The sequence below is a fragment of the Thalassophryne amazonica genome, chromosome 2 (assembly GCF_902500255.1).
Source record: "Thalassophryne amazonica chromosome 2, fThaAma1.1, whole genome shotgun sequence".
Taxonomy (NCBI): Eukaryota; Metazoa; Chordata; class Actinopteri; order Batrachoidiformes; family Batrachoididae; genus Thalassophryne; species Thalassophryne amazonica.
In genome coordinates, this window is record NC_047104.1 from 130,101,775 (window position 1) to 130,117,097 (window position 15,323).

The window sequence follows — 15,323 nt, forward strand, 5'->3', positions numbered from 1 at the left end:
AACATTAAGTAATCAAAACAATTTAAACCTTTAACACGTACTTACCAGCAAGGGATGCACGGGCATCATCTTTTTCCTCCGTTTTTTAGCTCCAGACTCCTGCTGTCGCTTCATTGTTTAATTGTGGCATAGTGGCAACTTGTCGTCTCGTGTCAGAATCGAATGTGGGCTAGCAGTGCTACTTCATTTAGGTGCAGGGTTGCCAGATTGGGTGTTTTCCCATCCAATTGGTTTGTTTAGGGTAAGGTACGAGTTTTTTTTGTATAGAATTGCCACACACATTTTAAAAATCAGTTCAAATTGCACAAGATTTAGTGCCTCCATGCATTTTTGAGCATTTATTGGACTGGAAATCGCCACATCTGGCAACCCTGGTTAGGCGACACAGCGAACAGAGAAAGATGCAAACAGGGCTGTACCATTTCAGGGAATCGGGACGCGGGTGGATGGGGGCTTTATATTAGGCAAAAAAACTGTTAATTTGCCCCAATTAAGTAATGGGGTAGGGGCCTACACAATGTTTAAAGACAAAAATGATGGGCCTATTCATAAATAATTCATATTGATTTTGAAATGTAATAATCAGTGTTGCCACAGTTACTTTGATAAAGTAATCCAGTTACTGATTACTCCTTGAAAAAGTAACTTAGTTACTTTACTGATTACTCAATTGTAAAAGTAACTAAGTTAGATTACTAGTTACTTTCCCCAGTTGCCGACAACAACCCTCTGCCACCTCAACATGACAATGATACCTGTTTTGCCAAAACTCACTTTATAGTCACCCTTTCTTGACTTCAATGAAAATAAATACTTGTTTTATAAAAAGTAAAATAATCTTTCTTGACCTCAGATTTAACTGTTGACAGCACTGTAACAGTAAAACTTGCAATTTCTAACCTACATTGTTTATAAATGTAACTATTAAATTCTAACATTTTTCTAACATTTAAATTCTCTATAAACATTTACTTGTCAAAATTATTATTTTAAGTAGTATTAGTAGTTGTAGTAAAAAAAAAAACGGCTTCAAAACTGGACCTTTAATCTAGGGGTGTTGTGGGGGGGGCACATCCCTGCCCCACGCCCCCATTCCATCTGAATTCGCCCCTGCTTTGGTGTTTGAGCACAAAGAATGGATAACATTTATTTATGCAGAAAAAATGGCCAGATTTACAGGTAAGAAAGTTTTATTGCGTTTTCACATCATGTGGTCCTCAGAAAGAGAGTTTAGGTGCATTTGAGTGGAAAATAGTGTTAGTTGTTGACACGTTGCGGAGGATCAGCTGTTTTAACGAGATGATACGGAGCAGCTCAGCTCAGAATTCTAAATAAAGGAGAAAAATTGTTTTGTGTTGGGGGGTTTGGCTGGATGTTTTTGTGTTGTTTTCTTTTCTTTGCTCTCCAGGTGGTATGCAAACTGGTTTTTGTCTGTGGAGAAGGTGCTGGCAGAAGAATCCTTCACCCTCATCAACATTATTGGCTGCACTTGTGGAGAATGTCCACGTGCAGGCCTAATGACTCGCAGCACCTGTGGATGATGCTCACGTGCAGACTTAAAGACTTTCAGTTGAAGCAGATAATGACATGGCGTTCAGCATTTAAGCCATGAGTGATTCAAGCAGAATTGCCAGGAACTCGACCTTGTGACGTTCGTTTGTGAGACGCTGAGGACCGCGCCTGGGTTTGACACATCGTGCCTGTGAAGGAGGACGGGTGAGGGACACATGCTGTCAGCACACATCAGAGGTGATTGATTGTCTGAATAAGTGTTAATAGTAATTTGGTATTTTGTTACGCAGTATATTTGAATATTGATGAGAATTGTGCAGCTCGCTTCTCACGGCCGTGGCGTACGGACTGATGATCCTGCACCTGTTGTGAGAAGCTGCTCATTTACATAAAGCTTAAATTCAGACCTGCATGTGTTGCTGATAGTGTGTGCCTTTGAAGGATATTAGTTGTAGCTGTTGACTTACCTCACCTCTTCTATCCTTCACAGAGAGTCAGTTTGTCGTGTCCACCTGGGGGGTGTTTGGCGGTGAACTTGAGTCCAGAAGCGCCGGGCTTCGATCCCTTTGGGCGCTGGAGAGCGCGCCGTCCTTCACTCCGCCAGACAAACGCACTTTTATGTTGTACACAATTATTGCACAAGAGGGGAAAATAAAATTGTTTTGTTTTTGGAACCGCTTTCTGGTTATTTAGCGCTGGGTTCAGTCAGACGCAGGTCCGCTCCTCAACCCGCGTCGACACATAACAAAAATAAAGCATAAAAATGACTTTGTAAAGCTCAGTGCAGGGGTGCTGTTTTCACCGCGCTTTAAGAGGTGAGGACGAGTCGTAGCTGATGAAAAGCTCACAGTTCGCTTAAAGTGGGCAGTTCAGTCGAACCCCGACCTCCTGCCCACGGACCAAGTTTAATGCTGCTGTCGACCCACAATACAAAAATAATAGTAACACACAGTGACTTGGAGAAGTAACTTTAATCTGATTACTCATTTGGAAAGATTAACGCATCACTGGTAATAATGTAATAATTTCAACACATTTTTCAGTCAGTTGGAGGCCCTGCAAACTAGTGCAACATGGTTGGTGCCCCACGCAGACTGCGTAGTCTGCTTATGCCGAACGGCGGCGCTGCTGCTGCCTGCTCCTCTCCCTCAGAGCCATCTTCATTAGAGGGGCTATAATCAGAGTTTATTTATCTATGCTGTCTTCCTGCTCTTACACATCCTCCTCCAAATCACTGCTGGCTAATGTGTGCACATTCTTACACATTTGGTGGCTACAGTTACATGATCTCATGAAGTTTCATGTGGTATCAGTTGGTATCACAGACACTGTGTGTCCCGCCCATCACTCGGCAAAGATTGATGCAATAATCTAGCTCGGTCCAGACTCTTTGCAGCATATCTGTTGTGATGGAGGGGTGCACTGAAATTCTGCAGGTGAGAAAAGAAAGTGTTTGAGTTATTGTATCTGGGGGTCACCATATTTGAGAACACTTTCCAGTTAGTATTGATATTGTAGCTACTTGTAGTGTTTTTGCGCTCACCTTGGATATATATTTAAGTTTGCTCAGCTGCTCCCTTGCTTTCACTCGGTGTTGCCACAGCAGATTCCAGGAGATGTAGCGGCTGTACTCCTCTTTTCTGCGTTGTGTTGTTGTGTTAAGTCCTCCCACCCACTCCATTCAGGACGCAAATTCACGATGTCCAGCATGGGAGGTGGACGCTCTAACCAGAAGGCCTAAACCTGGGCTCTGGCCCTTTGGCCAGAGGGTCCTTTTAGCTATTGGGAGTGAGGTTTACAGACTACTATTGCACAGCGATTCCTGCTGGCCTCCGTCACACAGGCACCACATCAGAGGTCTCGGTCCAGAAGAGTGCAGTCGTAGGAACAACTAAGATACTGCACCGAACCCTCAAACTCCCAGGCCTCTGGTAGAGGACCCAAACTTTGACCTTCTCTCATTGTGAGGCGCTCTGTAATGCTGCTAATAAACTAATCAAATGAGCCAACAAAAAGAAGTAGGTAAAAATGTATTCGTTTTTGTTGGCTAAGTAATGGCTATAATGAGAAACACAACATGCCGACCTGCACAGAGCACAACTCATTTTGTGTTAAGAGCTGAAAAATTAGTTTAAATTGTCTTGAATTTGTGCTTTCTGCCCTCACATCTCATTGTTTTGCTCTATTTGTGAGCCTTTTTCAACATCTGAGTTGCTGCTGTGCAACATGCTTTATCAAACCGTGTTGTTTCAATTGTAGAATTTAGACGGAGCTTGCATCCAATCAGTTAATCTGGTTATTGATGAGGATCCAAGAACAGAGATTACCTTGAGCCACGTTGGAGAGGTCTTCATGGCTGGACAGTACCGGATCTCCCTCCCATATTCTGATGGTAAAGTCCCCTGTCGTCGCTAAGACCCCATCACACTTAGTACGAATGAGCACGAGCCAAGCCGACACTGAATGTCAAACACCAGGATTCATGCCACATCTGAGGGGATAAGAATTGTGGAAGACAGCCATCCGAACAGCCATACGGCACTCCAACCCGCCCAGACTGATTTGTGCACGTGCCGTGCGCATGAGCATCTGAACGCGGTACAGATGTTGGTTGAACACATTAAGATTACCCAGACAGCTGTCAGAATGTAGTGAGAATATGATGAATGCACTTACATTGGCGTACGAGTGAGGTCCAGTTGTGGGTGGAAGAAATATAATCCAGCAGCACTCAAGGTCTGCTTGTGGTGCATTCAGGCGCAGTCGGGACATTCGTCTGTGGTGGAAACGTGCCAGCTGTCCCCCCGAACGTGATCAGAATGTCACAAATGCCATCTGATTGTTTAGAATGCAGTCAGACTGCAGTCAGACTTTGACTGCCATTTGATAGTGGTTCCACATCGACTGCGTCACGACTGTTTTGAACATAATAAAAAGATTCGAGGCAGCTGCACGACTGCGCCTGACTCTTTAGACTGCTCTGAGAATGCTGTCGGATGTTCTCGAATGCACCTCGACACTCCCCGAATGTGGGTCGACTTCTCATTCGGACGCAATTCAGGCTCATTCGGCCTCTAGTGTGATGGGGGTATAACATTCTTTATATCCATCACCTGTTTCCTTTGCTCATTCTGAAAACTGGTTTCTGTGAATTATGACTTGAATGTGTTAATGCTTTTATTGGTTTGCACAAAATGTCTTCCTTCTAATTGTTGCTTTTGGGTCTGTATTCATGACTGCACAGAGTAGTTTCTGCTGTTTGTCAGTTAATCTCTATTAAATACATGTTTGAGGTAAAATGGTAACACAAAGCACAAATTAGAAGGACACTCAAAGAACACATTCCTGGGTCGCACCTCTCATGAAGGCATCATTGTCAGATATCTAACAGTACACTTTAAATTTCCTCATAATTGTGCCACAGTTTTATCGTTTGTGTCCTCAGTACTGCACTTTAATATTAATTTCTGCTGCTTAAGACTTTGTCCTCGTCTCTGTCAGATATCTTCCACATCGAGGAGCTGTCATCCATGTTCTTGCAGGTGAAGACTAAACTTGGTCTGCATCTAAACTACAGCTGGAAAGACTTCCGTCTCTACCTTGAGGTAGATGAGCTGTGGAAGGATGACACTTTGGGCCTGTGCGGCACCTTCAACGGCAACATTCAAGATGACTTCCTGTAAGTATGTCCTGGCTTACTTATGACCCCTCCCGTGCCCTCTGTTAACCCTTTCTCTGTAATAATGAGAGAAAAACATACTCTTGTTTCAGAGCCAGGGAGCAAGGTGATGGCAAAGTGTTTTTTTTCTCCCCCTCTCTCTGTAATGTACACTGAGCGGGTGGCTCAGCATCAAAAGCCTGGTTCAGTGATCAGTTCTTTCAGGCAGGCCAGATGAGCGCCCAAGTGCACACACCACTTCAACAAGGAATTTACTGTTAGTGAAATAGGGGCTCCATTGTACCGTATCTTAAAGTCTGACCATAAATGGCGGATGTTTTCTAACATCTGTAAATGGATATACATCACAGTAGATGACTGAAGTAGTTATGTGCTACTTAAAAGCAAAGTGAAAATCACTTTGCCTGATGCTCCACAAAAACGCTGTGGTGAGTTTAAGGGATAACAGGCAGGTTTTCCTTTTTTGTCATCTTTTAGTTTAATCACGGCCCTCTGTTGCTTCTGTGTTGTTGTTTTGTTTTCATGAAGTGTTGGATTTTATTGACCCACTTCCACAGTTGATGATATTCATGTGTTAGAGGGCCAACAGCAGCACGTACAGTTTACAAAAAGAGTAGAGTGTAAAAAAAGTGAGAATGAACTCATTTATGCAACAGCATGTAGGATTCAAACTAAAAGTGTAAGTACCGAATTTCCTTAATTAAACTCCCTGGCATTTTTTTTTTTTTTTTCAAACTGTGCTCAGACCTGGTGCCTAAACCAAACAGGCCTTCATTAAAGGCCGACAATTATTAACAAAATGCCTGCACTGTAATATGGTGTTTAGTTTCACACATATCAGAATCCGAATCGCCTTAATTGTCATTGTAATTTACAATGCAACGAGATTTGAGTGCAACTCCAAAAGGTGCGAGTAATTATTAGCCAAATAGAAGATAATAAAATTTAACAAAATAGATTACTTAAATATATGTACAAGTAAAAACAAAATGTGGATAGAATATAAAATGCAAAACGAGATTATGTACAACTGTGGGATAATATTGCACGGGAAAATATTGCACATGGGTACAGATATTGCACAAGAAACTTTGAAAAGTGGAGATTAATGTGGTTTGTTATTGTTCAGTGCAGTGATTGCTCTGGGGAAAAAAGCTGTCCCTGAGCCTGTTTGTCCTAGTGTTGAATGACCTATACCGTCGGCCCGAGGGTAGTAGGTTAAACAGGTGGTTGCTGGGGTGGGATGTGTCTTTGATGATGCTGGCAGCTCTGCTAAGGTAGCGAGAGCTGGTAATGTCCTCCAGGCTGGACAGAGAGGAGCCAGTGATCCTCTGGGCCGTGTTGATCACCCTCTGCAGCACTCTCCTGTCTGCTGCTGAGCACCCTCCGTACCACACTGTGATGCAGTACGTCAGGATGCTCTTGATGGTGGCTCTGTAGAATAACACCGGCAGCTTCTCCTCCAGATTGTTCCTCCTGAGCACCCTCAGGAAGTGGAGTCGCTGCTGGGCTTTCTTCACCACGACTGTGGTGTTGGCAGTCCATGAGGGGCTGTCAGAGAGCTGCACTCCCAGGAACCTGATGAAGCTGACCCTTTCTATACAGTCCCCTTGGATGTAAAGCGCTGCCCTTCCTGAAGTCCAGGATTATTTCTTTTGTTTTTGTGGTGTTCAGTGGCAGGTTGTTAGTTGAACACCACGCTGTCAGTAATTATAATTATATCCCTGCGTGTGGCGAATCGAAGACAAATGCTTTAGATCAGAGTCCTCTGCATCGCTGTGCACCTCCTAAACATTGAAACTACGGAGATGACAAGGGCTGTGATTGGTCACTTTTCTGGTTTCACTTTTTCCTCTTCCATCATACTTCAAAAGCTTTTGCAGTGCGCACGCAGATTACATTTTGATCATGGATCAAATTGAGGATCGTTTGGGGAAAAAAGAAGTGGAGCTTATTGAGGGACAAATGAGTACAGAAAAGGAAAAACAACAACAACAAAAAAAAAAAAACAGGAACAATAGACTGTATATATACCAGGAACAGTGGCAGTGCATGGGGAAAGAAAGTCCTGCCTTGTTCTCCACGTCACACCCCCTACTATTCCGGCGGTAAATTGCACCAACGCAATGGAGAACTTCGAAAGGGTCACGCTCACGTTGACGTCATTGCATAGCTGCGGAGTTATGGAGTTGTAAAAGCATAAATCAGGTCTGGTGCTTATGTATAACAGGTGTTTATTTTTTTTCAGATAAAGTTTTGACCTGCCTATTAAATGAGGCAGGCCCCGATTCATGACCATGTTTTTAATCGTGGTAGCACGGTATGAACATTAAAATTGTTCATACCATATTAACACGTGTACATTTCTCCTCCCACTGTTACACATGAAACACCAAAAATTGAGTAAAAAACATCAGACTTATAACTTATTTACTGATTTCAGCAGCTGTGGTGCGTTGATGAAATTTCAAACATATGATTTAATGTAGATCTGAGTCAGCTTATATAGTTGAGATTGAACACTTCCACTGGGGTAATTATGCCTCATTATTACATTTAACAATGCTATTTTTTTATTTATGATATAGTACATGTAGTGCATACTTGACGTGTTATTGTTTGGAATTAAATGTAGGAGTTGCACTCAAAAAACTGACTCATTGGATTGGATTTCCATCTAATAAATGCATGGAGGAATGGGCCAAAATACCAGCTACAGTGTGTGCAAACCTGGTGAAGACTTACAGGAAACGCTTGACCTCTGTCATTGCCAACAAAGATTATGTTACAAAGTACTGAGCTGAACTTTTGTTATTGACCAAATACTTATTTTACTTATTTTATAATTTACAAATAAATTCTTTAAAAATCCTACATTGTGATTTCCTGGAATTTTTTTCTCTTTTTGTCTCTCATAGTTGAAGTGTACCTATGTTGAAAATTACAGACCTCTCTCATCTTTTAAAGTAGGAGGACTTGCACAATCAGGGACTGACTAAATACTTTTTTGCCCCACTGTAAATGTTTTTTTTCAACATGTGTAAGATCATTTCCTTGTCACTGGCATTGTACTGCACCTGTGCCTCTGATATGGTCCTTTGTGGTCCTACAGATCACCATCGGGTATGATAGAAAGCACTCCTCAGCTCTTTGGAAACAGCTGGAGAGTTTCATCGGCTTGCTCACCCAGCCTGAGTACATCTCAGCTTGATCCCTGTGACACACATCAGCAAGCAGGTCAGCTTTTTTTCCTATAAATTCTCTTTACCATCTTCTTTCTGCCAAGTAGAGGCTCCATGAAACTGCAATGACGTCTCTTGGACTCTGTGATAAAATGCACACAGTGTCATACTGTGTTGGCTGACATGACAAAACAGAGGTTTAGACATATTTTGCCTCCTTCATCTTGTAAAGTTCCAACAAAAACTAAATGTATTCGTGAGCTGTCATGGCTGATCTGACGTGCTTTGACTTTTGGAAAGTGGACTGTCACGTGTTCACACTTTGGACTGCCAGTGATTGCTGAGTGGTACAGAGTTGTAAAAATCTGAAAATGCTGACAGTACTGTGGTGATTATGGCCATTGTGTGATGTCCAGATGTTGGTATAAGAAGGTCTGTCTACTTTACAAGTTTGGAAGAAGGTTTCTATGAGTGCACAACTCCCATCATAAATGATATAGTTGATGTCATGTTTTCATATGAGCTGAGTGGACTGCAGAGTGGGAGAAGAAGAAGAAGCGTTAACCCGACCATAAGGGCCCCTTCCCACATAGTATGAATGTGGTCGAATTGCGCATGAAGTGTGCATGAAGCAGGAATCATATGCAATACGTGTAAAATCATAGCTGCCTCTAATGCCTCGTACACCTGTTGCTACAACTATTTGGGAACACCAGTGCACTGTGAGAGCCCAACAAACCCTCTTGCGCCAGGTGTTGGCCAAATTCCAGCTGACACACACGAACATCTAACACCGCTTGCTTGGCACTTAGAAAATGTGTGGCCATTCGCACTACTAGCATGACAGCAGTCAGCAGACAATCACTGTCGAGCTGGATGTGAAAATTGTTTAAGTGCCCCCACGAGTGTGGCTTTGCAAATAGACACAGTGACACGTTGGTGTGTGTGCTGAACTGACGGGGTGTGTCCACCAACAGGAGCGGCTGTGGAGCTCTGTGGTTCTGGACATCCCAGCTGGAGAACCACACACTGTTTGGACGGACATGAACTAACAACTGTCCACTGTGACGTGCATGTGTCTGCTTGCTGTCCTCATGTGGACATGCATAAAAACATATATCATTGTTGCAATGGGCTGCAGCAAGCACACGCATGCCGCGCACAATGACAGGCTGCCCCAGGTGAAATGGACCATCAGATCATAACACACAGCGTGCGATCTGAATGTCACGTCATCCATGTGAGCTCTGTTCCACATGACGCGGTGTCTGTTCTGTGGCCTCGCCGTCCACAAGACACATGTGTAGGGCAGGACACGTGCGTGGGGCTGGCTGGACATGCCGCCAGCAGATGTGGACATGATAAGAGCGCCCTGCTTCTCATTCATGTCATTTCATGGCTGTACATCTGTGACCATGGGTCATCTACAGAGGAATAGACGGTTCATACTTGTATTACCCGCTTGATAAGAGGGATTTAATAAAATGTGGTGTTTTTATATGGTGTGTGGTTTTATTTTTTCTTAAATACGTCCATGTCCTTCTTGATATCAGGCATTTTCCCACACCTTTTACACAACGGCGATGGTAGCTCAGTGGTAAAGTTTCTTGCTGGCAATCAGAGCTTTTGGAAAGTGCAGGTTCAAATCCCGTGGGTGGCATGTATTTTATATATTTTTTTATTTTCACAGCAGCTGGGTGATGTAGTTACACATGCTGCAGCTGCTCGCACTGTCTTCCTGCGTGCACGAAACCATTGCAGCATGTATTTTTTATTAATGGTTTTTTTTCGTGTATTCGGGAGCTGTCATATGCAATGTGTAACCACATCGTGCAGCTGCTGCACTGTGTTCCCGTGTGCACGAAACCATTGCAGCGGCATCATGCATGCCTACCCGTCGGCTCGATGTTTTCGTGGTTCACTCATACGAGCTGTTCTGCCGTGACTCGACCTGAGTTGTACTTATTCGTACTATGTGTGAAAGAGTGATACAATGTGATGCTGCCATATCATAATCACATCAACATATTGTAGAATAACAGAATAATGTGTGTCCCTGTGCGCTCGTATATGCTGCTTGGAGGGGAGAAGGAGGACAGAGGGCGTGTGCCCTTAGAGCACTTTGACCCTGCCCGTGGAAAGAAAAAAAATACAAACATATGAAGAGGCCACAATTCACAGTGACCCAAATGCTACCTTGTGCACATAAGTTCTTACACTGTGGCAAGTAGAGCGTGTACACTAAGGGTCCTATGTCACTGGCCGCAACTGTTTGAGAGCAGTTGGAGGTGTGAATTTGTGACCAAACACGCAAATGAGCAAGAGTGTCACAGTTGGTATCTCACTGAAGTGGCCACTTATAGCTGAAACAATGATGTCCCTGCTGGATCTACTGTCCTATCTTCCATGTTCAGTATATAATCCAATGCTGTATGCACTGACAGAATTATTTAATTATTGAACTTGTGCACACTAAATCAAACTGTGGGAACAGATTGTATGTTGTTTGCACAAATGGCAGGTCAAGCCCTACATTTATTTGTATTTTTTACCTACTCACTTCAGCAACACTTCAGACCCATACAGTCGATGACAGTGACATCACAGATCAAAGGATTATGGAAAGAACACAGTGACAGCAAATCAGCATAGAGAGTGTAGCACCTGGCCTTGATTTGCCCTAATTAAATAAATACATCAATGCTGTCTCAACGAAAACCTGACTTTTGAACTGCAGACAGAGACGGTGTCTTCACTCACTGTTGAGAAATTCCTGTGCCAACTGGAGGTCTGGAAATAAGCCTGAGACCACCCACCCCCACCCACCCACCCCCATGGGCCAACACTGGGCTTCACAACAAAACAGGCCTGTAACTCAGACTTCTTCAAAGGGAGCCCTTGCCTTTTTAACAGTTACATTTCGGTCACTATGAATTTCATGACATTATAATTGCTTCACGTCAGAATCTGCGCTTCTCCAGGCCAGGAGAGCCCAAATTTTATGACCTCACGCCAAGGCTAGAACCTCTCAAGACTGCAAGACGATATCCCTTCGACGATAACAGTGGCCATAAAACTTTGCGTCTTGATAACAGCTATTATCTTTAAGTCTAAGTGAAGAAAGACATTCTTTTAAAATAAAATAATTGCATCAGTATTCTTTGATTCATATACATATAAAGACTTCCATTGTTGTTTGTATTGATTAATCAAACGAAATGCTTTGCATATAATCATTCTATTATTGACATGTGCTCATTGTAACTGATGTGTATTTAAGTGTGATATTTCTGCATTAGCAATATGTTGATGGTGAAGTATTCTGTTTATTCAAAGGATGCGTTTAAGTGATGATTAATAAGGTGTATCCATTTGAGTGTCTTAGAACAATATTATACCAAAATAGTTAATGTTTTTAAATAGTTGAATCATTTGGGTCTGCCCTGTGAACACATGAAGTATTCTGTGAGATTACACACCCTAAATGGGCGGAGTTTGGTGACGTCAGTCCCCCTTAAAAAGTTAGAACAGAGTGCCGCCTCTCTCTTCTACCTCTCTTTGCTCCTCTCTTTTGTCTCTCTTGCCTCGCTCTTTTCCTTTCTAAAATGCTTAATTATTTTTGGGTCATCAAGGCCCCATGCTAAGCTAACCTAGCTGAAGCTACCACGTGGCATTCATTCTTTGTTTTATTCTTGTCTCAATTTTTGAGAATTTTAACCTGATGTTTTAAGGTGCGTCAAGTCTTTTTCGAAGTTTTAAGAGAACTTCCAAGCTGAACTTTTCAAAATAATAGCGAATTTACAGAAAATAAATTTTTCCTTTCCTGTCGGCTATTTTTCCAATGCTCTTAAAGTTTTTTTTTTTTTTAAATTCACGAAGACCTTTAATCTGGCTCCAACAAATTTTTAAAAGCTACCAGAAACCATTTTCAACAAACGCCTTCCACCTCTGGGGTCCAACAAGCTGACGACCTGACTGCAAGCAGCCATCCTTGTTGTGTGGGCCGCTGAAGAGGAGGTACTGCTGGCCCACCACCACCAGTCGGCGCCCTGCTTGGAGTGCGGGCTTCAAGCATGAGAGGGCGCCGAGACAGAGTGACAGCTGTCACTCATTTACACCAGCTGTCAACAATCACCGTCATCCCTATAAAAGCCGGATCATTACTCCACCTCCTCGCCGACAAATCAACTACCGTCGAAGGTAACCTTCTCTGCTGATTATCGTTGTATCTAACATTGTTCTGTGTGCAGCCGTATTCCTGTGGATTGAGTCTGAAGCTGGATTGGCGGATAGTGGGAGTGCGACGTTCTTCGCCTCTTACTCCATCCAGGGAAGAGACTAACAGGAGCTGCACGGGTGAAATTGTGTCTGGAGGTGGAGGTTTTCCCTCCTGGAAGATCTGTGGAAAAAGGATTACTGGGTGTGTGGATACACACTCACCATAACTGTCTTTTCATCTTCTGCCAGCAGTACCAGGGTCTGCAACAGATGACGGTGACCACCTGGGGACTCAGGACTTGGCGGCTCCGGTGTTCTTCAGGCCGTTGGTGGTGGAAGCTGTGTGGGTCCCGGCTCGCCGATCGCCAGAGGTCTCCTATCTTCAAGTCTGCCCGCACGTCACCTTGTGTACAATTGGCATTATCTTTGTCTGTATTCAGTTGTGCGTTTCACAACATTAAATTGTTACTCTTTGTCTTATCCATTGTCCGTTCATTTGCGCCCCCTGTTGCGGGTCCGTGTTATGACCCTCTCCCAACAGGATTTCTCGGCCGTTCGTCATGGATCCCGAGGGGCGTCAGCCACAGCTTGAACAGCCAATGGGAGAACAAGGAGCGCAGGCGTCAGCAGGAGGCGTGGTAAGTGATCTGCAGCAAATCCTTACCGCTTTCACCGCTCAGTTAAATCTGGTAACCGAGCAGAATGCAGTTCTCAATCGGAGGGTGGAGGCTCTCACCGCCAGAGTGGAAGCGCGCGACTCGAGCTCTGCTGCAGTGACTCCTCCTGCTGGCTCTGGGCCACAGATAGACGTTCCACTGGCCGTTCAACAAACCCCCCCACCGTCCCCTGAAGCTTACATAAGCCCTCCAGAACCGTACGGAGGCTGTGTCGAAACGTGCGCAGACTTCTTAATGCAGTGTTCGCTTGTTTTTGCACAGCGTCCAGTTATGTACGCATCAGATGCCAGCCGGGTGGCTTATGTGATTAATCTGCTTCGAGGTGAGGCACGCGCTTGGGCTATGGCGCTTTGGGAACAGAATTCGTGGCTCCTGACGTCATACGCTGGGTTTGTACGGGAATTCAAACAGGTGTTTGATCATCCCAACAGAGGCGAGACCGCCTCGAGCGTGCTGCTGTCAATGAGACAGGGGCGCCGAAGCGCAGCTGATTATGCAGTCGACTTCCGCATCGCGGCTGCGAGGTCCGGCTGGAATAATGTTGCGCTCCGCGCCACCTGCATAAACAGACTGTCTCCAGTTCTGAAGGAGCATTTACTGGCTAAGGAGGAACCGCAAGACTTCGATGGGCTTGTCAATTTGGTTATACGCTTAGACAACCGGTTGAATGAACACCGTCGGGAGCAGGCCGGGGGGCGTGGTCGGGCACAAGCCGTCCCTCTCTCCTCCGGGTCCGAAAGGGTGTCGTCTTCCCCACGTTCCACTGCCAGAGGGCTCCGTGTGGCAACAGCTCCCCCTGCTGACGAAGCTATGGACACGAGCAGGGCCAAATTAAAATCAAATATCAGACAAAGGAGGCTGGCCCGCGGGGAGTGTTTTTTCTGTGGCTCTTGTGAGCACATGTTAAAAGACTGCCCCAAACGATCAAACTCCAACGCCCATCCTTAGGAACTGGGTTAAGGGTGGGCCATAATATGTACACGGGGAAAACCCATAAATCTGCACAAATCCCAGTAACAATCCTGAGTGGGTATTTAACCCTTCACGCCCCAGCACTGGTAGACACGGGGTCAGAAGGGAATCTGCTGGATAGCAGATGGGCCAGGGAAGTAGGGCTTCCTCTGGTGGCTCTGCCTTCACCATTGAAGGTGCGAGCACTAGATGGCACTCTACTCCCGTTAATTACAGATCAGACACAGCCAGTAACCTTGGTTGTGTCTGGGAATCACAGGGAGGAGATCGTGTTTTTTGTGACACCTTCTACCTCCCTAGTGATTCTGGGATTTCCATGGATGGTGAAGCACAATCCCCGGATTGATTGGCCGTCTGGGGTGGTGACGCAGTGGAGCGAAACCTGCCACCGGGAGTGTCTTGGATCCTCGGTTCCACCCGGAATTACAGCTAAAGAGGAGGTCAAAGTCCCCCCCAATCTGACGGCGGTGCCCGAGGTGTACCACGATCTTGCTGACGTCTTCAGCAAAGATCTGGCACTCACTCTTCCCCCGCACCGACCGTACGATTGTGCCATCAATTTGATTCCGGGCGCTGAGTATGTGCATGTGTCTGCTTGCTGTCCTCATGTGGACATGCATAAAAACATATATCATTGTTGCAATGGGCTGCAGCAAGCACACGCATGCCGCGCACAATGACAGGCTGCCCCAGGTGAAATGGACCATCAGATCATAACACACAGCGTGCGATCTGAATGTCACGTCATCCATGTGAGCTCTGTTCCACATGACGCGGTGTCTGTTCTGTGGCCTCGCCGTCCACAAGACACATGTGTAGGGCAGGACACGTGCGTGGGGCTGGCTGGACATGCCGCCAGCAGATGTGGACATGATAAGAGCGCCCTGCTTCTCATTCATGTCATTTCATGGCTGTACATCTGTGACCATGGGTCATCTACAGAGGAATAGACGGTTCATACTTGTATTACCCGCTTGATAAGAGGGATTTAATAAAATGTGGTGTTTTTATATGGTGTGTGGTTTTATTTTTTCTTAAATACGTCCATGTCCTTCTTGATATCAGGCATTTTCCCACACCTTT

The 15,323-nt window shown here is 44.7% G+C and overlaps 1 protein-coding gene across 1 annotated transcript in view; it reads left to right on the forward strand.

Annotated features, from left to right (window-relative positions):
* Positions 1-15,323, forward strand: part of otog (otogelin) — a 336,135-nt gene that overhangs the window by 137,870 nt on the left and 182,942 nt on the right. Inside the window, exons 16-18 of the mRNA XM_034163547.1 lie at positions 3,772-3,904; positions 5,014-5,191; positions 8,304-8,428. Of these exons, the coding sequence (XP_034019438.1) occupies positions 3,772-3,904; positions 5,014-5,191; positions 8,304-8,428 (436 nt within the window). The remainder of the gene's footprint in view (positions 1-3,771; positions 3,905-5,013; positions 5,192-8,303; positions 8,429-15,323) is intronic.